This window comes from Candida orthopsilosis (assembly GCF_000315875.1).
Source record: "Candida orthopsilosis Co 90-125, chromosome 2 draft sequence".
Taxonomy (NCBI): Eukaryota; Fungi; Ascomycota; class Pichiomycetes; order Serinales; family Debaryomycetaceae; genus Lodderomyces; species Lodderomyces orthopsilosis.
The window spans coordinates 1255777-1278934 of record NC_018295.1 but is presented as its reverse complement, the minus strand read 5'-3'; the positions used below and the strand labels follow the sequence as shown (position 1 = coordinate 1278934).

Genomic DNA, 23158 nt, shown 5'->3' with positions numbered 1-23158 from the left:
TGAAGATTACAACTTAAGTTAATACATTTCGAACCGATTAAACTATTGAGTTATACAACTCTAACTATTGGCCTTGGCAAACTCATCAACAAATTTTGCTAACCTCTCAACACTTGAAAGCGAGACAGCGTTATAGATTGACGCTCTGATACCTCCAACTGATCTGTGACCTTTTAAGCCTTTCAAATTGGCAGCATCAGCTTCAGCAACAAATTTGGCGTTCAATTCCTCACTTGGTAATTTAAATACAACATTCATGTTGGATCTGACTTTAGGATTCTTCACTGGTAAGATATAGAAGTTTGGATAAGAATCCAAGACTTTGTATAAAAGCTCAGCTTTCTTGTTGTTAACCTTTTCCTTTTCCTCGAGACCCCCTTCTTTGAGAAGCTTATCAGTCACTAACTTCAAAACTTGACATGCAAATATGGGAATTGTATTGTAGGCTGAATTGTTTTTCACAACAGTTGGAAAATGGGTGGCTATAGGCAGCAAAGGTATGTCCAATTTTCTCAACTCATCATCTGAAGATTGTTCCAACAAATCTTTTCTGATTATGTAAATAGTCAAGCCGGCAATACCCACGTTCTTTTGTGCACCTGCCATAATTACACCATATTTACTAATGTCAACCTTTTTAGACAAAATGTTTGATGACATATCTGCAACTAATTCAACATCCTTAGGCAAGTAGTCTGAGCCTGGAGTGTCTTTGAGTTCATTCCCGTGAACAGTTTCGTTATCACAAACCCACAAATAAGAAGTATTTTCTTCAATTGGTTCCCACTCAGTGTAAGGAGGAATATCGTCATAGTTTGAGGCTTTAGTATTTACAACAATATCCACTTCGAAACCCAAACGCTTAGCCTCTTCAGCAGCTTTGGATGACCAAGAACCAGTGACTGCGTACGCTGCTCTCCCCTTCTTACCCGTCTTTTTAGCATGGTTTGCAAATAAATTATACACTATGGAAGAAAAACCAGTAGTACCCCCACCCTGAAGAAAAAACACCTCATAGTTGTCGGGAATTTCAAGCAATTTCTTTAGATTATCCTTAGTGTCATCAATTACGGCAATTGCTGGTTTTGAACGATGTGAAATCTCAGCAATTCCAACAATATCATTGTTATAGGAAATTAAATCGTATGCAGCTTGTTGTAAGACATCAGTGGGTAAGAGTGCAGGACCGGCACCATAGAAGTCTGGCTCTTCCCTATCCAAAGTTCTAGCTTCTACCATTGCTGTCAAGTATGTTGCTGTTGATGTTGCTGAGAAGTGACAATGGATATAAGTTTGAAAAATTTCTATAAAAGTACAGCAACGCAAGATGCGCGGTTACGAATTTGCAACTCTATTATGACTCAATCTAATTACACACTTCTAACACCATTAATGAAATAGACTAGTTCAACATCATCAGTCTCGTCTAATAAACAATGGAGACTACAGTTCCCGGGCCCTATACACAAAACCACCGTCCTGCATCGTCCCACGATTTTCGATGCCAGCTGCCAGTCCTTCAATTTGACATTGATATTCAACACTTCTGGGCCAAATGAGCTTTCCAGTATCATTGTATCAACATTTCTCAATGATTCTCGAATGGTATCGGCATCGGTTGAAATAGGTTTGTGAAATTCTAGTTTACTATTCCAACTCACCGTCACTTTAAACTTGCCATCTTCTTCCAAAACAAATCGTAAGCTCCCAACGTCTCTATTGCTTGCTTGTATAGAGACTATATCATTGAAGGAGGTTTTCTTGAATTTCTCCAAGCGTTTGAATATGGTTACAAATTCATTCGGTAGCCTCACTATCAATCCAACTTCAGTGTGGGACGGTTGTTGAAAAAAGTCTTGAGCTTCTTTTAGAATCTTTACCGGTATCCTGAATGTATGGTTGATAATATTGGAGTTGATATTGATATTGGAATAAAATAAAGCTAGTGACGCTGTTCGACCATTTTTTGTACTTGTTCCTTGTTCTCCACTTGCATCTGTCCTCTGTAGCCTTATATTCAACCCTTCACTATTGGCTTTATCAAAATTTCTCAAAGTTTGTAGGAGTAAATCGATGTTTATTTCCATCAGAATAGTATTATCTCTCATACTCTGAATTTCCATGCTTTCGAATAAACTTGAAGTGTTAAACTTGCACCAAACTTGTGGCTCCAAGTTAACGGATCCAGTGTTTACCAGTATGACATTGAGTTCTTTCGGCGTGATTTTGAGTATCACAAACTTCCGTAGATGAGATATAAGACCCAATGTGTCTTTGAGCTTCTCAATATTCCTCGTCATTAGCTTTAGCTTCATCTTCTAGGCTATGTGTACTCCCATACGGTTGTAGAATTGGACCATCAGATAAATTTCAGTTGCAACACAAAATATTTCGATGTGGAAAACGTCTGGAAAAAATACTACTTTCATCAGAGATCTAACCATCCTCATTGTATCCATCTACCACACACTACAGACGACATGAGTGAGAAAACAGCCTCCTTTTCCAACGAGGAGAACTTCAAGTTTTTTGGACTCGGAGGGTGTAATGAAGTTGGTCGATCATGTCATATCATTGAATATAAAAACAAGGTGATTATGTTGGATGCTGGGATGCATCCTGCATTGAGTGGGCATGCATCATTTCCGTATTTTGATGAGTACGATTTATCTAAAGTTGACATTCTATTGGTGAGTCATTTCCATGTGGACCATTCGGCTTCATTACCTTATGTCATGCAACAATCAAATTTTAGAGGCAAGGTTTTCATGACACATGCGACTAAGGCGATATACCGTTGGTTGATGCAAGATTTTGTCAGAGTAACGTCTATTGGAAACTCGAGGACTGAAGGAGGTGGTGGAAACGACGAAGGGGGAAACTTGTACACGGATGATGATATATTTAAATCATTTGATAGAATTGAGACAATTGATTTTCACTCTACGATGGAAGTTGATGGAATCAGATTCACAGCTTACTATGCAGGTCACGTTCTCGGGGCTTGCATGTACTTGATTGAAATTGGTGGGTTAAAAGTACTTTTCACTGGTGATTATTCAAGGGAAGAAAACCGGCATTTGCCTTCTGCGGAAGTGCCCCCTGTTAAGCCAGACGTTTTGATCACGGAGTCAACTTTTGGTACCGGTACATTGGAGCCCAAAGCAGAATTGGAGAAGAAGCTAACCAATCATATACACGCAACAATAACCAAGGGAGGAAGAGTTTTATTACCAGTTTTCGCTTTGGGTAATGCACAAGAGCTTTTATTGATTCTTGATGAATATTGGGAGAAAAATGAAGATTTACAAAATGTCAGTGTCTATTACTGCTCTGATCTAGCTAGGAAATGTATGGCCGTTTATGAAACCTACACAGGTATTATGAATGATAAAATACGGCTCTCATCATCTTCAGATGATTCTAAATCTAACCCATTTGACTTTAAATATATCAAGTCTATCAGAAACCTTTCCAAGTTTTCAGATTTAGGTCCATCTGTAGTTGTAGCAACCCCGGGAATGTTACAAGCTGGTGTTTCTAGACAATTGTTGGAGAAATGGGCACCAGAACAGAAAAATCTTGTTATATTAACAGGTTATTCCGTAGAAGGAACAATGGCAAAAGATTTGTTAAAGGAACCACAAGTGATACAATCGTTGAACAACCCTGATTTAAGTATTCCACGAAGAATAGGAATAGAAGAGATTTCATTTGCTGCACATGTCGACTTTCAACAAAACTCAGAATTCATTGATAAGGTGTCTCCCTCAAGAATTATTTTGGTGCATGGAGATTCAGTTCCTATGGGTAGATTGAAGTCAGCTTTATTGAGTAAGTACTCCTCACGAAAGGGAACCGATAAAGAAGTCAAAGTATTTAACCCGAGAAATTGCGAGGAGCTAAATATTGCATTCAAGGGATTGAAAATTGCTAAAGTACTCGGTTCACTTGCAGAGGCTCAGTTGCAAGCGTTGAAGCAGGAAATTGAAGAGAAAATTACCGAAGCTGACGACGCTACAGAAGATGTTAAAATGGAGGGGGGAGATGATTCGAAAGAACAGGTAAATGGAACATCAAACACTTTCCAACCGGGGCAAATCGTTTCTGGAGTCCTTGTCTCAAAAGACTTTGAGTTGGATCTTGTTCAATTACAAGACTTGAACGAATTTACCCAGTTATCCACCTCCATTGTGAAATCGAAAATGAATCTTAAAATCAACGCAAATTTACCTTTGGTGATTTGGCATTTAGAGCAAATGTTTGGTTACATCAATATTATCAATGACGATGACAATGAATGGGAGTGTGTGATTATGGATGTTGTAGACATTTTAGTAGATAGATCAAAAGGTCCTGGTATTTATATATCCGTGGAGTGGATTAATGACAACTTAATGGCTGACTCATTGGCAGATAGTATAATTGCTATACTATATTCGATTGATTCATCCCCAGCATCGGTGAAAATGTCATCAGCTCAGCATTCTCATAATCATCAATACACACATATCAAACAAGAAAACGAGAACGACGCCTCATCCACATCCAAGTCAGATATTGCGAATCGAATAGCCCAGATTCAGATACTTTTAGAGGCCCAATTTGGTGAAGCTTTAGAGAAATTAGAAGATGAAAAGGCAAAGGTTTCTATTGGGAAGAGTGTTGCAAATATAGACTACAGGACTTTGAAAGTCGAGTGTGCTTCAAAAGTATTGAAAGACCGTATAGAAACTATTATCAAACGTGGTACTGTGCTAACAGCACCATTGGCTTTGCCACCTAAATAGATAAATGTACGATTAGTTCTGTTATTGGTGACAACTTTCCTCTTTGGGGAGTGACGCCGCGCGAGATACTGTAGGAAAATTTCAATTCGATTCATCACCAAAACAAAATTGTCCTGCGTATCAGAACTCCATCACTACTACAATTATATAACCTGTACACGAGCTCATTCAATCCTAACAATGAGGTATGCACCTATACAAAAACCATATTTTTTAACTTTTTGTTCCGTACTAACTCAAATCCAGTGAATTCATAGACCGTCCACGATCAGAACTTACCGAATTCGAACTCGCCAAACTTGAAGAGTTTGAATTCTTACATGGACCCATGTCACTTATAAACCAAGCCCAGAAACAAAACACACCCGTGATAATATCGTGTCGAAATAACCATAAACTAGTTGGTAAAATTCGAGCTTTTGATAGGCATTGTAATTTAGTATTGGAAAATGTTAAAGAATTATGGACTGAGACGGTGAAGAATGAATTCAATCAGACGAAGAGTGTGTCGAGAGAGAGGTTTATTAGTAAGATGTTTTTAAGAGGAGATTCAGTTATTATAATATTGAAAGCTTGAGCGGGTGAATAGAGCAATGGTTGTACTTACGAAGTTTCATGAGTATCACATTGTTACGAAAAATTATAATACAATATTAATATACATCAGAATACCTTTGTAATAAAACTAAACCCCAACCCTAAGTATATTTTGACCTTGATGTCTGAACTTGATAACCTCATGTCTTTCTAAAATATACAATGCCTTTTCTAATGCGGAGCTACTAGCTTTACCGGAATCAACAAACTCTTTCCTTAAGGTTCTATAGGCAGTAGACCAACCGATTGGTAATCTTCTTCTCAATTCTTGCTCAACCTTCTTGATTTCAGCATTCAAGTTAGCGTCAGCACTGTTTCCGAAACCTTGATCAACAGCATCCATAGTAGAAGCAGTGAATAATCTGAGAGCTTCCTCTACGTGTTCTTCAGTGGCAACTGGACTCAATCTCAATTTCGCTAATGATTCCGTTATACGAATTATGGCTTCTAACTGACGAACAGTAATGGGAATAGATGATCTCTCATTCATTTCATTTTCGTTAATTTGTAATCTTCTTCTGATGGAAACGAAATGGGAAGACAACCTCTCAGAGGCTTCAGCGGTTAAGCGAGGTGCACATCTCAACTTGACATACTGAATATACCTCTTCATTGTTTCAACCGGTATTTCACCTTCCTGTTGCAACTCCTGAGTTTTACCACCAGCATGAACATCCATAACATGGTGAGCTATAGAAAGGTCTCTACTCTCATTATGATCATCTTTGACAATGAAAATCATATCAAATCTAGACAAGATTGTGGTTTGGAAATCAATGTTTTCTCCTGGTGATTTGAATTCATCATATCTTCCAAAAACCGGGTTAGCTGCAGCTAAAACAGATGTTCTTGAGTTCAATATTGTCGTGATACCAGCCTTGGCAATGGATATAGTTTGTTGTTCCATTGCTTCATGAATGGCTACTCTATCTTCATCCCTCATTTTGTCAAATTCATCAATACACACAACACCACCATCAGCCAACACCATTGCACCTCCTTCCAAGTAGAAGTCTCTAGTTTGAGGGTCCCTTTGCACAGAAGCAGTTAAACCAGCAGCAGATGAACCTTTACCAGAAGTATAAACTGAGATGGGAGCTATTTTCTCGACGAATTTCAACAATTGAGATTTAGCAGTACCTGGGTCACCCAATAACAAGACATTGATGTCACCTCTTAATCTCATTCCATCGGGGAGAATCTTTTTAGATCCTCCCATCAACAAACAAGTGATTGCCTTTTTGATATCCAGGTTCCCGTAAATGGAAGGGGCAATGGAATTGGCAAACACGTCATACAAGTTGGACATTCTAGATAATTTTAGGAATTCTTCCTCTTCTTCCTCGCTGAATGTGATACCTTGTCCATTAGCACCATTGTCGATATCTGTTTGAATTCCAAGGACTTTCAAATAAGGATTACGGATGGCAACGTTACTGGCACTGCTATTACCTGCTCTTTGTTTAGACTGGAAAATTGAGTAAATACCAACAATAGTTACTCTCGTACCAGGAACAACTTGATTGGTCAAGTATCTATCACTTTGCAACAAAATATGACGAGGCATTTCACCAACAGGAACCATATCTGGACATTCCTGTAACTTTAATATTTGTTGATCAACAAAGTGCGACTTGTCGTGGTCTATAACATATGAATCCTGTGGACACTTTTCTTGAGTTGAATTTGGATCAATATTATGAGGACTTTGGCATTTAGGTAATTGAATAGGACCGAATCCGGACTTGACCTTCAATTGCATAGTATGTTTACATTGACGACAAATTAATTGTACTTCAGTGGCTCTTGACGATAAAACAGAAGCAGAAATAACAATACCACTAACTCTAACAATTTTTGAAATGTGCTCAGAATCCAAATGCCTTATTGAAACTTTATTGGCATGCGAATATAAAATTAGTTGACAAGTTGGAAAATTTGTAGGAATTTCATCTTTTGACAAGTAGGCAATTCTTTTAGCAATATCAGTAATAGCAATCTCGAAAAGCGGAATCATTTCAGATGGATCATCAGTCAATTTCTTGTTTAATTCCTCATTAAATCCAATAAGGTGTTCACTGTCAACTTTGAGAAAGTAATTGTTGATCAACAAGTTTTCACGTAATTGATCTCTATAGATAAACTGTGAGTCTAATCTGAACTCCAATATGAATTTACGGAAAGCTTTGGTGATTTGATTATGGGAGTCATCACTTGGACTTTCACCTTGTAAGACTGGCGCCGAGTACACGCTTGGACGTTCAAATGACATTTTATATTAATGATATGTGTCTTTTAGCACCGAGTGTAGTAGCAAGGTTTCTTTTAATGTGTGAAGTTTCCTGATGTGTAGGATAGTTGTATAGCTATAAAGCAAAGGAAGATGTAGGTGTAAGAAGTACAATCAAGAGTGTTCTTTAAAGTGGAATCTGAAATGTCTTTTTGTATTTCTAGTGATGAAATTATTAAACGTGTATTATGCAATTAACAACCCCAATTGAGTTAAATTATTGAAAAATTGGTTTTGTGTAACAGGAAGGAAAATTACACGCGTATAACAATTACAAAATCATCTGGTAGCAAAGACATCATCCTAACTGTTCGATTGTTAGATTTAGCACGCTCGAAGGCTCATAGGTCCATATGCTACGGTATCCAATTAGACGACTTACAACAACAGCTCCTACTCTTTATGCTATTCCTAAAAAGAACAAGTTACCCCCACGACCAAAATGGTTAGTTAAAGAGGAAGACATTCAAGAAAGTTTTATTAAAGGTGGCCGAGGTCCAGGAGGACAAAAAATTAACAAGACAAATTCAAAAGTACAATTAACTCATAAACCTACTGGAATAGTAGTCACATGTCAAGCAACAAGATCACAAGAACAGAATAGGAAAAAGGCGAGAGAAATATTAGCTTTGAAGTTGGATGATTTATATAATCCAGAGACTAGTAGGAATGCTTTATTAACAGAAAGAGCCCAGAAAGTTAAACAGAGTAAAGCAAAGAAATCAAATAGAAAATATCGTGCACTAAATGAAGCAAAGGAGGAAGAAAAGGCATTACAATTGGAACAAGAACAAAAGTTGTTTGAAGAACTTGGTGGCGTTGATGATGAAGAAGAAGAAGAGTTTGCTAAATTTATTAAATCAGCAAAGATTGATTTGAATGAGTTGAAAAAGTAGTGTACCTATGGATACAAATTTGTACAAAGGGAGAGAGGGAGGATTATTTGCAACCAAATTCACACACACACATGCCAACACCCAAACTTTCATCAAAACCTTCAGTTTTACAAGAAAGGTCAGACTTCATTAGATACAATGTCCAGTTCCGATACTGCACTTCTCATCTTATTGATTATTACATTGTCGTTGTCGGTGTTTACCCTACTTATGGTAACCTCACTCACGGATCCATATTGGTATTTGCACATTTTGTCAATCAAAACACACAATAGAAAGAAAATTTTGAATCAATCAGTGGGGACCATGGATTCAGATTTGGAGCGACAAAGTACTTCAAATGTAGATCAATCAGGGAGCTATCGTTCAACAACCAATAATACAAACATTGCATTAGATAGTTATCCCATGGGATCTTCTGTTATAGAGAGAAACAATCATGTGCATGAACACCAACCGAGCGAAAATGAGTCTACTGAAGAAATCTCAGACTCTGCAAGTAATCATGTTATATCTAATGACAATCCAGTGCAGATTCTACAAAATAACGTGGTTAGGGGTATACCACAAACTAGAGATGAGACTCGTGAAAGTATAGGAGAATTTGGAAGTGCTTGTGAGAAGTTTGAGGTTACACAGGAGGCCCAAACTGTAGAGTATGGCTCTGCAATCAATCTTTCGAGATTTGAAATTATCGGCACCTCCACCGATGCTGTTGTGACTGACGGTGATTACAAGGAAACTGAGCCACTTAAGGAAGCAGAGGATAATCATGTTGCAAACCCCACAATTATTGCACATCCAGCTACCAGCACATCTGTGTTTGATTCAGCCCACGTTCAATCAACACCAAACACGCCTTTTCAGCGGGACAAAACCAGCGACGTTGTTAAAGAGAAAAGTAGGATGGGTCTGATTCGAGGAGTTGCTGATCAACTCTCAGACAATTTAATAAGAGTTGGAGATCTGGTTATCGTAATCAGGCCTTTCGTTGGTGTTAAGGAGTCTGATTTTCCTTTATTACAACCAGGCGACTTGATTCGAATTAATAAGTTCTGTGTATTGGAGGAGGATTCCAAAGGTGACACAGTTGGTGAGACGGAAGCCCCTAAAGTAGTTGAACAGCAACTGATGAAGAAGATTGGAGTGGTCGATTTGGCTGATTTGAGCGAGTCACTGCTGAATGAGTCCCTGCACGAAAGTTGTACACAAGAAATGATCGTGATGAAGACCGACGTCTTGTACAGAAGGATATACTGTACTGGTATGCTTTTAAATACTTACCTAAAGGAATCTTCAGTGCATGAATTGATTTGGAAACAAAGAGAAGAGCCAGAAGGTACCGAGGTAAACTCACTTACAAAAGATTTTCCTTTGAATGTAGTTACTTTAGAGGAAACCATTTTGAAGAGGCCAAGAAAATGAGCAACTAATAACCACGATATTATGTTAATCACGTCTTGCTAATCATTGAATACATAGGTATAATTGGTATCTATTGTTCAGCTCATACATCTCTATTTCTAGCAATCTTTTTCCACTTTTCATTCATCTCTAATGAATCCTGTAAACATTCCTTGGTGACTTTAAGATCTTGTCGAAGATTATCAATAACTTTTTGCGCTTCTTGATCAATACCAACGCCAGCCACCAACTCCAACATTTGTTTCAAATTATGGTACAATTTATAAAATTCATTTACCAATGGCAACTCAACAATTTCAGAATTGTCAATTTCATTATAATATTTCTGGATTATTGCTCCATCTATTGCATTTATTTGTTTTAAATCAATCATATCAGAAGGATTAGGGATTGCTAAATCTAATTCGACTCCTTTGAAATTTGTAATTTGTAAATTGATAATTGCTAGGTAGTCTTTTATATGATGAATGAATTTTGTTAGTTTGTAATTTTCTCCAGCTATACTTTCAATAATCACGGTTAATGAGTTTATAAATTCTGTCGAGTTTTCATTGACGAGTTTTTGAATATTAGCAAGTTCTGAATTATTAAATGATATACCCATGTTTGTAGTATTGTCAATTATGGGAATGTTGTTGGAAATGGTACCTTCATTTGTATCTTCACCAAGAAGTATAGTTGACGGCCGCAGTGAAGGAGTAAGCGGTATTCCATATTCAATAGTTGAGCTTAAACTCCTCTTTTCAATCAATTTATTTTTCAAGCTACTAATTTCTAAATTCTTTCGCTTCAAGTCAACCCGATACTTTGCTTGTAAATCTTTATTCAAAGTTGTTAATGACTTGATATTCTTCAGTTGCAACTTATTGGCTCTAGTCAAGTGGTGAATTTGTTTTGTTAATGCAGTATGATCTATTTGCGAGTCTCGACTCTTGTGCTCCTTGTTAGCCAACTTCTTTTCTAGCGCCTCGAGTCGTTGATTTAATTCATCAATCTGGCGATTCTTGGCTGTTAAAGTGTCATTAAGATTCTTTTGGCGGTTTCGACTCTTATCGATACTGAGAATAAGTTCTTGAATCACACGGAGTATATTTTCATCATTCTTGCAGATTGTATCAGTAGGTTGCTTATTGGCAATACTAGGGTTATCTTCGATTTGATCTGTTACAAGATAAGTCCAATTTATGCTTGGGAATAATAGCTTTGTATCAATGTATGCTCTAGATTCCAATGTAGCGTTAACTAGTCCTGCTAAAGCTTTCACTTTGGAGATGCTGTTGGTTGTCTCTGACGTTGCCATTGTTGGGATATAGTTTGTTGTATTGTTGGTAAAGAGCCTAGATAGCATTTTGGTTTGTTTTGATTTTCTCGTGTCAATTGTGATACAAAAGGGAACATGTCTACATCGATATAAAACTCTTCCCTCAATAGAAAGCTTGTTTCTGAAAAGTAGCCAATAGACGAGGAGTGGTAGAATACCAGATCCCAATAAGTCCTGATATATGCCTACATAGGTGGCTTTAATTGGACCATTAGGTCGGCTCATGGATCACAGAGGATTTTTAACTCCAACAAGTGATGAATCTCTCTACATATACACAGTCAACTGTAGTCGCTTATCGCGTAGCTCACACAGCCAACTGCTCACCAATGACTTCAAATAATGAATATGTGATTATTCCTTTTCTATACTTCCTTATACAAAATGAACCATAATGCGACAATTTCATCAATTGATTCATGTATCATCACTCACGCAACCCTAATGTCCCTCAGCTTCAACTTCATCAAAAACAAACCAGTCTTCATCTGGCTTAGTTTCAGATTCATTTTCAGTTGGTTGTGCAGCTTCAGCTTCAACTTCGCTTTGTTCATATTCTTTAACTTGTTCAGTAGATAATTCATGAATTTGAGGAATAGTTGGTTTACCAGGTAATTGGAATTTCTTTACAGCAGAATCAATTTCTTCTTGTGAAAGGGCTTGTGGTTTGAATTGTCTGATGTTTTGAACATATAAGTCACCAATCAAGTTTGATCTTCTTGGGGTGATTGAAAACAATCTTCTTGATGATATACGCTAAACGTCATGTTAGTATGAGGTTTTGAAACCAATGTGGTTAAGGGGTTCAGTAATTTAGTGTCTTGTTGACTTTGTCCACTAGTTCGCTCACAATTTTGATTGAAAGCTGGCAATGTAATTGTCATGTGGAGTCATGGCTGGGGTCTAGTATTGCCAAACATCTTCCTTGAACAATACTCGGGTACAATGACCACATATTTGCTGTACTTGATGTCTTCGTTGAGTATGTTTCTTCAAACTCGATACGTCCCATCACGCTAGCACTCCCAATGACAGGCCACAAATCATGAAGTCCCATTTAATGGCTTATAAAGCCTCGTATACATACGGCAATTGGTCTGAACATCTTCTCTGTCGCTGATCTATTACTTTTGTATGTCGTTGAACGCTCTTTCCTGTTTTTCCACCTAATTTTTTTCACCAATACAATTTGCGAATCGCATAGTGAAATGTAGGTAGTGCATTGAGTTCAAAATTTACTCTCGCACTTTAAAAAGAATCTTGTAATTCAATTGGACAAGGGAGGGAAAAAAAGAATTGGTATTTCTGTTCACGTGATACGATCCTAAGATAACAAATATATGTGAAACATAGAGAACCACACACAAGTTGCGCAATCAATAAACAGCATAGAGGATCGAAATAGGGCGGACCGTAGCTTAACATGCCTAAGTATTACTGTGATTATTGCAAGTCGTACTTGACTCACGACACCATGAGTGTCCGAAAATCCCACTTGATGGGTAAACATCATATCAAATACTATTGTGATTACTATGAGTTCAAAGCTAAAGAGACTGGCGAATGGAACCCGCAAGAGCTAATATATGAAATAACATTTGACAAATTGAACAAAGGTATACCGGGAGGTAGTGACGGGAAAAATCCAGGTAATAATCATTCACTAACTATTGACAGGAGAGGAGAGAAGGATGCAATGGACATTGATCTGAAAAAGAGTGCCGACGATGAAAATAATGGCGAAGAAGAGGAAGAATTCATGCTCCCGCCGCCTCCTCATTTGACTGGATTACCACCGCCACCGCCAGCGGTTTATAATACTGTGCGAGAGACTCAAATTGCAATACATAATATGCAGCGCTGATGGGTTGAGTGTATTATTTAGTTGGCATCAAGTATGAGTTAAAAGAGACATTGGTATATAAAAGTAGCGATGGGATTTCAACATTGCTAGGCGTGATACTTAGATCTAAAGTGGCAGCTTGAATACCCCCTATGTTCGATATGGTGCTTATAACGGATGGAGTTATTTCTTTTCTTGACTTTGATAACGATTGGTCCATTATCTAACTACTGCAATGGTCCTCTCAAATCATAAAATATGAAAATAAGTCAATTATATATAAAGTATGTACATTATGATCAGTCCAGTGGACTGTGTAAGTTTTAACTTGTATACCAACTGCTTTGTAATCTACTAAAACAACTTTTCCATTCGTTCTTTTTAGTTGTACATTATATCCATAAACAACTCTAAAAGGAGTAATGCTATATAGACAAAAAAAATAACCGCCCCTAGCTTAGCTTACAAGTCAGCATCGTCTTCATCTGGCAATGGCAAGGCAGTAGCTTGTTCCATTTCTTGTTGATATTTTTGCATCAAATCAGAATCAACTTGAACTTCTGGTGGAGCTAAAGCTGGAGAAGCAACGAACTCCAATTGAGGGTTTCCAACCAATTTTCTAGCCAACCACAAGAATGGCTTTTCGAAATTGTAGTTGGATTTAGCTGAGATATCATAGTATTGCAAGTTTTTCTTTCTATGGAAAGTGATGGTCTTTGCTTTAACTTTACGTTCTTTGACATCAACTTTGTTACCACACAATACAATTGGAATGTTTTCACAAACTCTCACCAAGTCTCTGTGCCAGTTTGGAACATTTTTGTAAGTGATTCTTGAAGTAACATCAAACATAATGATACCACATTGACCGTTGATGTAATAACCGTCTCTCAAACCACCAAACTTCTCTTGACCAGCAGTATCCCAAACATCAAACTTCAACTCACCGAAGTTGGTGTGGAAACCCAAAGGATGAACTTCAACACCCAAGGTGGCAATATATTTCTTTTCAAATTCACCTGTTAAATGTCTCTTGACGAAGGTGGTTTTACCAGTACCACCATCACCAACAAGAACTAATTTGAAAGTAGGAACTTCTTGGGCCATGATTGAAATATTATTCTCTTCTATTAAAGTTTAATGTATGTATCAATGATGTATTAAAACAAAAACAGGGGGAGTTGAAAACTTTCTGATAATGTTTTGATGTGATTTGTTTTCGATGTCAAGCAAAAAAAAATTTTGTTGATTCAAAGCTAAAGTGGTAGCGCACTGCTGAGGAAAAAAGATGAGGTGGAATTTTAAAGTCGCAAACTTGTGAGTCGAAACTTGATACTTCACGACATTGGCGACAAGGCTTCAAGTATGCTTTGCTTATTGTTAACATAGAATCAAAATGACCCTTTAAAGATTGTGAAAGTAATTATTGTTCTAATTGTTGCTGTCCAAAATAGGTTTACAAAGTTATATGACTTTTGGAGCATGCAAAGCAGACTTGAATTTGCCAGAATGTGTACAGCAAAAGAACCTACTTTGACATGGCACTACGTTAACTCAAAAGTAGAATAGGCTAAAAATGTTTTCAAAGTCATTTGTATAGACTTTCTTTAGTTTCTGAAACCCTATTGTAGAACTTGTTGTTGTTTTGAGGACGCTACGTTCTTTTCAGCTTTTTTTGTTTTTTTGCAACAAATCTTTGTGCAAAAAGCGTTTTAAAAGTCGAAGTCAATCTGAAGCCCAAAACCATACTACCATGTAACTGTACCCACGTTCACAAGTTCAAAGAGACATAGTGGTAAATAAATGAAGCCAATTTAAATCCTGTTAATTATTGAACCTTACAAGCGTCCAAGTTATCATAACTGGATTCTATTACTGCGTAATACTTCTGATCCTGAGACTAAAAAGAACACTTCACTAACACCTGTCTGTTGAGGTGACTTTCCTATCTAGAGATCTTAAAGCTGCTTCTAATTGCTTCATCGACACAGTCACTTCAATGCACGCAGACCATAGTCAACGTTTATTGTTGCGGTCAGTTTCAATTGCAAGGCTGGTCACATGTGCAAACCAGATGAGAGAAAATTACCCGAAAGGGAAGGATCCTTTTAGTTTCAAAGCTCCTATATATTATTATATCCTCAGCTTGAGTTCTCTAATTTGGCAGAATGAAATTTGATGCATTCACACCGCCTCAATGCAAGTAAAAGCCAACGGAGGAACTCGTCACCATATACGAGTTACAAAGAAACAAGAAGCTAACGTTGGCCGCATTTCACAATTGTTCATTATTACTGATCGGAATCCTTATGAATTATACTGCAAGTGTTTTGTGTTTCAAGAGGGTCTACTATCCCCGTTGTCTCGCCTTTGTTGTGAAAGAGGCATTCCTCTCAATGTTTGTTCCGTCATCACTTTTTAGCCTTCAAAGCCTCTCACGATATCTGATTGTCACTTAACTAAAAACATGAGATGCTTTATTTTGACCCTGCAATGTACAGTTCAAACTTTCATTAGAAGATAAACGCTTATAGTTTGTTTTGATTGCTACTAGGAAAAAACGCGTGCTGAAAATCAGCAACCTGCATTAAAGCATAAAAAACATAAATGCAATTGTAAATCATATTCAACCAACAACTATGGAAAATAAAGTACAGAAAAAATCAATCGATGTAAGATGTGAGAATTGAGAAAAATATTAATTTAATGAAAGTCTAAAGGCTAAATCAAGACGTGTTCCATTAGCTAACGCCCCAAACACAAAAGCACGTCGCTGCCAATATATTTGAACAGAATTACGAAGACACATCAGAGCCCAGTGAGTACTTTACCCATGGACTGGAGACCTGGAATGGAAGAACAAGGATAGGCAAATTTGATTGCAAATAAAGAAGTAGCAGTAATCACATTACCAGATTTGAATTGGAACAATAGGAAAACTTTGTCAAACTATACACGCCACTTTACAATAAGATATAACGCTTGTTTAAAGAGAACAAAAATTATACCAAAGTGAAAGGACTAAAAATAAAATACAACTAAACAAATAACAAAGAAGAAATTAAAGAAACGGAACTTGAAAAAAAAAAAACATTCAACATTTGCGACATCAAGACGCAACACAACACAACACAATACAAATCCTTCACTCTGTGAGTGTAAACTATGTCGATCTCTTTTGTTTGTTTTGCTTGGGAAATTCTTGTAATTAAGACATTGTGTCTGACGAACGTGCAAACACCGACCAACACAAATTATACTAAAAATAACTACATTACACACCAAAACCCATTCAAAAACAAAAAAAATAAGAATACAGCCACAATATTATACACCACCAAAGACCAGAAGCCGAAAGAGAACTAGTATAAACGATATAGCGGCTAGAAAAACAACGGCAACCACAGGCGCACTTTTAGTTTGAATCAGTCTACACAATTGTTTCTTCTATCTCTCTCAGGCAAGATTGAAAACTAAAACTTTATAACCCAACCCAAACAACACATACATAAAAGTAAGTTGAATTTACACAAAGATGGAGAAAATCAACAAAAGAGGAAATTAATGAGAAAATTAGAAAAAGAAAAAATAAAACGAGGCTAAAAGAGAAAAGCAAAATAAACACAGAAACAACGGAAACAAAGAAAACAAAGAAACTAAAAAGGAGTAACAGAGAGTGAGAGTGAGAGTGAGAGTGAGAGTGTTAATCACTTCCCTGAATTATTGGAAAATTTATTTTACATTACATTCACACAATACAATACAATACAACACACAGACACAGACACAGACACACAACACACCGAGAGATACCCTTTTTCAAATTACCACATTACAGCACTTATAACCCATTCCAAAGTATCAACACACACACACTCGCTATTACAAACACACACCCACTCTTGGATATACTCAATCAACTGAGTCTACTCACACAAGCACCTTTTTTCTTTCCTAAGTAATCGTGCTATACCCATTTAGGGATACCCGTACACTTTTACCACCATCCCACAGCTCACAGCTCTTGCGGTAGTTTCATCACTTTTACATGATGTATCAACAGGTGTTTTACAACAACATCAACAGAAATGGTGGGAACGCAGCAACGCCTTTGAATCTTCAACGTTACACTGCCATTCAGGGGTTGAATGGAGGAATTCCTCCTTCTCCAATGACTCCTTTGGATATGAGTTATGGTCAGTCGATGTTGCCATCGAACTTGTTTGTTAGCACACCTTATTTCACGCCACCACCATCAGCACAATATTTTCCTCCAGTGTCACACCATTCATCACTTCGCAACTCACAAACATCTTTAACAAATTCTCATGGCTCAAATTCAAGATCCCGCCATCGTAATCAACACCGCAATAACGGTGGCCAGCAGCAGCAGCAGCAGCAGCAGGTTCAAGTTGACCAAAGGGAATTCAATGGCTCTACTGCTATATCCGAATATAATCTTGGGCATTTGAATATTTCAAGGAATGTAATGTTGCGAGATCTAGCTAATGACATGACATTGCACGAGTTGCTAGATCATATTGATTTTGGTCCAATTGAATATATCAAATTGTTCTCAAAGAATTTGTCTCGTAAAGATAATAGCAATGACGAAAAAGTGAACAAAAGCTGCTCAATATCGTTTATAAATTCGAAGACCTCGGTGATGTTTTATTTGAAATATGCAAAGAATTCATCCAATTTGAACAAATTGAGGCAGTCCTTGAGGTCAGATCATTTGAAAATTACTTTGAATGACGTCAATAAACAAAAAAATGGGAATGCAGCACCAAGGCAAGACTACATGAAGTTGAAAAACTTGAATTATATAACCGATCATCAAGCAACGCGGTGTTTAAAAATTTCATTCAGCGTAAAAGATGTATTGCTGGACGACACAACTACTGAAGATAGATTAAACCACTTGAAACACTATATTTTGACTCAGTGTGAGAAATTTGGGGATGTTGAGTGCTTTGAAATTGACCTAGGGGAAAAGCTCTCTTCGGATCACGAGGGGCTGGAGAGAGGTGAAACTTGCTCGAACAATACCCTTTCTGGCGCAGCTATTGTCCATTTCACATCAATTGACTCCTCAGTGAAAACGTATGAAAGTTACCATAAGAGAATCCAAACTGATTTAGAAAAGAGCCGTAACGGTAATATTGAGGCAGCTTCTAAAAAGAAACGCGAGTCCTCGAATGACTTGTATGATGTCAACTCCAGGTACGGTATTTATTTCACTCTGGCAACTTTTCATAAAGATAGGTGCGACAAAACACTCGTCGAATATAGAGATGATATTGAAAGTGGCTTGAGTTCCTCGGCATCAAACGGAAAAATGACGAAAAATAATATCATGGAGAACGGAGGTTGTGACCTCATTGTTGAGGAAGGTCCGTTGGATAACAGTTCTGAAGTGAGCAGCATTATCGATTCACCTGGACAGAATCCTCCTATTGATGTCAATATTATAGATCCTGTTAGTCCCAATTCATCGGATATTGAAAATTCGTCTCCAATCATTCGTGACACGTATGCATTGTCGCATAGTGATCATGCTGATGAAAATGAAGCACATGCACAAGCATCGAATAACAGTGTCTATTCAATGATTTCTTCTGATGCGAGACAACTTCAAACAACACCGCAATTTGTACATATACCATTGGCAACAGATCCCTCATTTGGATTTCACTCTAACTCGTCGTTTGTATCAAACTACAACCCGGATCCAACAAATACCGGTAACAGAGCAATTCATTTGGGTAACTTACATCCTCATACAACAATTGAAGAGATTGCAAACAATCTTAGGGCAGGAGGCTTGGTTGAGTCATTGAATCATTTTCCCGAAAGAAGAATGTGCTTTGTCACTTTTGTTGACGCCAATATTGCTTTCAAGTTTTTCATGAATCATCAGGTTCTTCATCAATTGGTTATCCACGGAACTGATGTTTCTGTCGGTTGGGCAAAAAAACATAGTGGTCCCGTGCTGAGGGAAATTGCACTTGCAGTGACCGCTGGTGCTTCAAGAAATGTGTACCTAGGACTTCGAAACGGCCAAGATGATGAGTCTCTGTCAAAGCTTGCGTTACCAAGCGAAGAAGAATTGAGGTTGGACTTTTCGCGTATTGGTGGATTAGAACAAATCAACTTCTATCACAATAAAGAATGTGCCTTTTTGAATTTCTTGAATATTTCAGATGCAATCAAGGTTGTCCGAGCATTCGAATGTGAAGAGCCAAATGCAGTAGTTAATTTAACCAAGCTGTTGCGAGGGGACCAGGCTGCTGCAAATGCTCTTTATCAAAAGTACAAGCTTTTTAAAGTTAACTTCGGAAAAGACCGATGTGGAAACCCACCAAAGTTCTCATTCAAAAAGAATTTCGATAAGAGTTTGGGTTCTACATATCAGCAATATCAGGACCAATTACATGCTTGTGTGGAGAAATCAAAGAGAAGCAAGAACAGGGATCATAAGCAAGTTAATGGCTATGATGAAAATTCAAATAGAGGACAACCGAATCAGAATGAGGATGTTATTGATGACGAAGCTGCTATGGTTTTTGGCATAATTAAGGAATCTGAGAAGGAGGGGTGTGAGCCTATTATTGACAATGAAGTGGAGAAAAAAGAGCAAGACGTAAAGGGAACTGATAAACCGAAGTTGGAAGTGACCGACCCGTCTGACCTAGGACTGAGCAATGCGGTAGATGGTGAACAACTGAAGCAAGTCGAAAGTGAGGAGCATGCAAATGGCCATTTAGAGCAACAATCCGTTGAAAAAGTCGAAGTGGTCGAAGAAGGTGAGGAAGAGTACGAAGATGTCGACGACGACGAAGATGTGTCTATAATAATTGGCTCTGATGATACAGTGTCTACCAATGCCAGTGGCAAATATGATAGTTTTAACGATACATTTGGTTATAAATCTCAAAGACCAGATACGCGACGTCAAAAGATCTATCATCAACCCTATTATCAAGAGCAAACAAATTGGAATGGAAGAGGTTCCAGAAATTCATCGGGCATATCCATTAATAATGGAGGCGTAATACACCCTTATACCCAATTTGCTTCACCCAAATTCAACCATCATCCATCGCGCATGAGTCGTAATAGTTCAACAAGCAGTTTTCCGTCTCAAGGTTATCAGCCATCACCGAAATCTAGGAATGGCTCATTTCAACACCAGCCTCGTTCCTCGGTAGTGTACCCCCAACAAGTGTATGCAATTCCACCACTGCCACAGTTTATAGGGCAATTCACTCCACACGTAAGATATGTTCCAGTGATTCAGGGACAACAAGTTATGGCATCACCATTGGCGCAACACTCAATGGAAAACAATTCATGTGGAACATCGGGCTCTCAAGTTATGGCACAGTATTTGTCGCAAGCGCAAACACAACCAATGGGATCTATGTATAGTGCACCGATATATGCAGAACCTCCTGGGAGCTACACTTATGAAGGGAGACGTCACAAGGATAAGAGTAGAAAGGGTTGAGGGGAGCCTCCCTGAGCGTGCCTCTTTTGCATCCAAGACGAAAGAAAGATGTAGAGGAGATTATTAAAATGTCATATGAGTTTTGATTTTTATTTTTTATATTTACATTTTTGTATATTGGGGTTTCAAAATCTTTGCAGATAATTTAGATGCAAGGCAATAAAAGTATAATTTTGTTTTGGTCATATTTACGAGGAAAACTGCGTAGCACTGGTGAAACCTATTTTGTTGTTTCGGTGGATATGGATGCGTAGGTACCCAAAACAGCACAAGATATGGAAACAACTATGCCAGCTCTAATAAAATTTCTTTCAAGTGTTCCAATTTGCAACTTGTTCAATTTCAAATAAAATAATAATGGTAACGTTAAACAAACGGTATAGCAAATGGCACTTCCCAAGAATGACATGAGCTTACCAAATGAAGTAAACAATAACGCAATCAATAACAATAAACAACAAAACAAAAATCTTGCAAAAACTCTAAGCACCTTGTTGGAAATTGATTTTTGATTGTAATGAGGCGCAATACGCAATATGTTTTCGTATGAACTAATGATTGGTCTTGTAACTAATGGAAGTTTACTGATCGGTAGTATCCCCATAATTAAACACAATGCTCTATTGATCCAGCTTGGATAATTTACATTTTGCATCAAACTCTTAATAATCGAATCATTGACTTCAGAACCATACATCAAGTAACCGGTGGCACCAATTGCAAAATCAAGCATAAAAGTAACCAGAAATGAGATATTACTTGCATGGCTAAATTTTTGTGGATGTCTCATATCACGATATAATTCAGGAAATACTGGATGTCCGCCCCAGGGCATCATAAATATTCCCAAACTGAATAGTAAATTTTTGGCACTGGCTGGAAATAGCGCCGTGGGTGCAAAATCCAAAAGTGATCCTGGCGATTTATCAATTATAAACCCACAAACTACAACCACTAGAATAATCCCCATCGTAGCTAATATTCCCAATAAACTGAAAATTGAGAGTATATTCAATGGTAGCAAACTGGTGAAAAATACAATTGACACAATGATGATCTTCAATCCAGCAGGATGGGGCCAAATGACAACAAAACAATCAGTAAAAAGTAGTATCAATGTCAATGCAGCACCAATTAGATCCAAAACAAAGAACATCGTGACTAAGATGGAAAAGAATTTTCCACCATAAGCAAATGATATATCACCATAAGTTAATAAATGGGGATGGTGCTTCAAGATTCTTCCAAGATACCTTGCCGTCAAATTTGTACTCGATGCTGACCCCAATAGTATAAGAACACCCATGACCCAGCCACTTAACCTAAATCCAAAAGGAATGGACAATAAACCGATTCCAACCAAAGTATTTATTGAATTGAAAATGGTTTGTGGGGAGGTGGAGCTGCCCATTCGTAAAATGAATGATTTGTGACTATTCTGTTTCGATATCGTGGGCACCAAGGGCGTGAGTTCATCAATCACACTCTCACTATCTCCTACTTCACCCCCACTAGATTGCGGGAACTGAAAATACTCCATTCGATCAGAACCCCCACTTCTCGATAAATCATCGTCAACTACAGCTTCTTCATTTAATGGCGAGACTGATGATTCACCTCCAAGTAAATTGGACGGCAGATACGAGTACCTCCGAACTGAGGCGGTGCGACCATCTTCAAATTGTTCCATTAAGGAGGAGCCGCTATATTGCTGCGCTCGCGAGAAGGATGAAGCAAAGTTGTTGAAAGAATTTGCACCGCCATAATCCATAAACGATCGGCGTCGTTCTTTGGGAATTTTTACAGATGTTTGTTGTGATGGTAGGGACATATTTGTGTATGGGGATTGTGGTTTGGTTGGTAAATAAGTTGTTTCACTATTAACTGAGATGACTCGCGTGATTGTTCTTTGTGAGATAAACTTTTTTTGATAAAGAATTTTCTTTTTTAATATTTTCAGAAATAGGCTTTTGCTAAATTTACGTTTTGCTAAGTCTTTATAGCTGATGGAAAATGATTTTAGTGGTCTTCCTTTCCTGTGAAAATATGTGTTAAATGGTTTTCAGCTGCACAGACGAAGGTTGCTTGATCTGACTCATTCATTTCGTAAAAATTTAGGCAATGCAGGTATGAGCGATGAGATCTCAGTAGGTAATATGAATTCCCCTGGTATTTTGAGTGAATATTACATCCAGACTCCAAACGAAATTGAACTCTCCACAAACTATAGATCTAACATATTTCAACATAGCGGGTAGGTTTTCTCGTAAGTCATCTCCTTCCACTGTATGGACGTTGGTAGCGTTATCACTAAATTTTCTTGTGTCAACTGATGTTGATTGGACTTGCAAAACCACTTAGAATCACAATTTGAAAACTCGCCACATATTGTGCCAAATATCGTGCATTGTATTTCTTATCTATTATCTACAACCCAAAACGCTGCGAGATTAAAGTCAAGAGATAGCCCAGAATCTATATGT

At 37.7% G+C, this 23158-nt stretch overlaps 13 protein-coding genes across 13 annotated transcripts; 6 read left to right on the top strand and 7 right to left on the bottom strand. All coding sequences in view use genetic code 12, as the record gives it.

The window, feature by feature from the left end:
- Positions 1–60: 60 nt before the first annotated feature.
- CORT_0B05990 (Ser1 3-phosphoserine aminotransferase) lies at positions 61–1239 on the bottom strand (the record flags this gene model as incomplete). Its single annotated transcript, XM_003867697.1, has 1 exon — positions 61–1239. The coding sequence occupies one exon, from the start codon at positions 1237–1239 to the stop codon at positions 61–63; it is 1179 nt and encodes a 392-aa protein (XP_003867745.1).
- A 131-nt stretch (positions 1240–1370) lies between these two features.
- CORT_0B05980 (Mec3 DNA damage and meiotic pachytene checkpoint protein) lies at positions 1371–2315 on the bottom strand (the record flags this gene model as incomplete). Its single annotated transcript, XM_003867696.1, has 1 exon — positions 1371–2315. One exon carries the CDS (start codon positions 2313–2315, stop codon positions 1371–1373), a length of 945 nt encoding a protein of 314 aa, XP_003867744.1.
- Positions 2316–2480: 165 nt separating this feature from the next.
- CORT_0B05970 (endoribonuclease) lies at positions 2481–4790 on the top strand (the record flags this gene model as incomplete). Its single annotated transcript, XM_003867695.1, has 1 exon — positions 2481–4790. The coding sequence occupies one exon, from the start codon at positions 2481–2483 to the stop codon at positions 4788–4790; it is 2310 nt and encodes a 769-aa protein (XP_003867743.1).
- Positions 4791–4970: 180 nt separating this feature from the next.
- Positions 4971–5367, top strand: CORT_0B05960 (Smd2 core Sm protein; the record flags this gene model as incomplete). The annotated part of the gene is made up of 2 exons (XM_003867694.1): positions 4971–4975; positions 5037–5367. The coding sequence occupies 2 exons, from the start codon at positions 4971–4973 to the stop codon at positions 5365–5367; spliced, it is 336 nt and encodes a 111-aa protein (XP_003867742.1).
- Positions 5368–5475: 108 nt separating this feature from the next.
- On the bottom strand, positions 5476–7659 carry CORT_0B05950 (Cdc46 hexameric MCM complex subunit; the record flags this gene model as incomplete). Its single annotated transcript, XM_003867693.1, has 1 exon — positions 5476–7659. The coding sequence occupies one exon, from the start codon at positions 7657–7659 to the stop codon at positions 5476–5478; it is 2184 nt and encodes a 727-aa protein (XP_003867741.1).
- A 371-nt stretch (positions 7660–8030) lies between these two features.
- CORT_0B05940 (hypothetical protein) lies at positions 8031–8573 on the top strand (the record flags this gene model as incomplete). The annotated part of the gene is made up of 1 exon (XM_003867692.1): positions 8031–8573. One exon carries the CDS (start codon positions 8031–8033, stop codon positions 8571–8573), a length of 543 nt encoding a protein of 180 aa, XP_003867740.1.
- Positions 8574–8711: 138 nt separating this feature from the next.
- Positions 8712–9998, top strand: CORT_0B05930 (hypothetical protein; the record flags this gene model as incomplete). The annotated part of the gene is made up of 1 exon (XM_003867691.1): positions 8712–9998. One exon carries the CDS (start codon positions 8712–8714, stop codon positions 9996–9998), a length of 1287 nt encoding a protein of 428 aa, XP_003867739.1.
- An 82-nt stretch (positions 9999–10080) lies between these two features.
- CORT_0B05920 (hypothetical protein) lies at positions 10081–11544 on the bottom strand (the record flags this gene model as incomplete). Its single annotated transcript, XM_003867690.1, has 1 exon — positions 10081–11544. The coding sequence occupies one exon, from the start codon at positions 11542–11544 to the stop codon at positions 10081–10083; it is 1464 nt and encodes a 487-aa protein (XP_003867738.1).
- A 216-nt stretch (positions 11545–11760) lies between these two features.
- CORT_0B05910 (Atp14 mitochondrial F1F0 ATP synthase subunit) lies at positions 11761–12424 on the bottom strand (the record flags this gene model as incomplete). The annotated part of the gene is made up of 2 exons (XM_003867689.1): positions 11761–12075; positions 12407–12424. The coding sequence occupies 2 exons, from the start codon at positions 12422–12424 to the stop codon at positions 11761–11763; spliced, it is 333 nt and encodes a 110-aa protein (XP_003867737.1).
- Positions 12425–12742: 318 nt separating this feature from the next.
- On the top strand, positions 12743–13183 carry CORT_0B05900 (hypothetical protein; the record flags this gene model as incomplete). Its single annotated transcript, XM_003867688.1, has 1 exon — positions 12743–13183. The coding sequence occupies one exon, from the start codon at positions 12743–12745 to the stop codon at positions 13181–13183; it is 441 nt and encodes a 146-aa protein (XP_003867736.1).
- Positions 13184–13624: 441 nt separating this feature from the next.
- CORT_0B05890 (Gsp1 RAN G-protein) lies at positions 13625–14269 on the bottom strand (the record flags this gene model as incomplete). The annotated part of the gene is made up of 1 exon (XM_003867687.1): positions 13625–14269. One exon carries the CDS (start codon positions 14267–14269, stop codon positions 13625–13627), a length of 645 nt encoding a protein of 214 aa, XP_003867735.1.
- A 2941-nt stretch (positions 14270–17210) lies between these two features.
- CORT_0B05880 (RNA-binding protein) lies at positions 17211–20675 on the top strand (the record flags this gene model as incomplete). The annotated part of the gene is made up of 1 exon (XM_003867686.1): positions 17211–20675. The coding sequence occupies one exon, from the start codon at positions 17211–17213 to the stop codon at positions 20673–20675; it is 3465 nt and encodes a 1154-aa protein (XP_003867734.1).
- A 220-nt stretch (positions 20676–20895) lies between these two features.
- On the bottom strand, positions 20896–22506 carry CORT_0B05870 (Avt1 vacuolar transporter; the record flags this gene model as incomplete). Its single annotated transcript, XM_003867685.1, has 1 exon — positions 20896–22506. One exon carries the CDS (start codon positions 22504–22506, stop codon positions 20896–20898), a length of 1611 nt encoding a protein of 536 aa, XP_003867733.1.
- Positions 22507–23158: the final 652 nt, after the last annotated feature.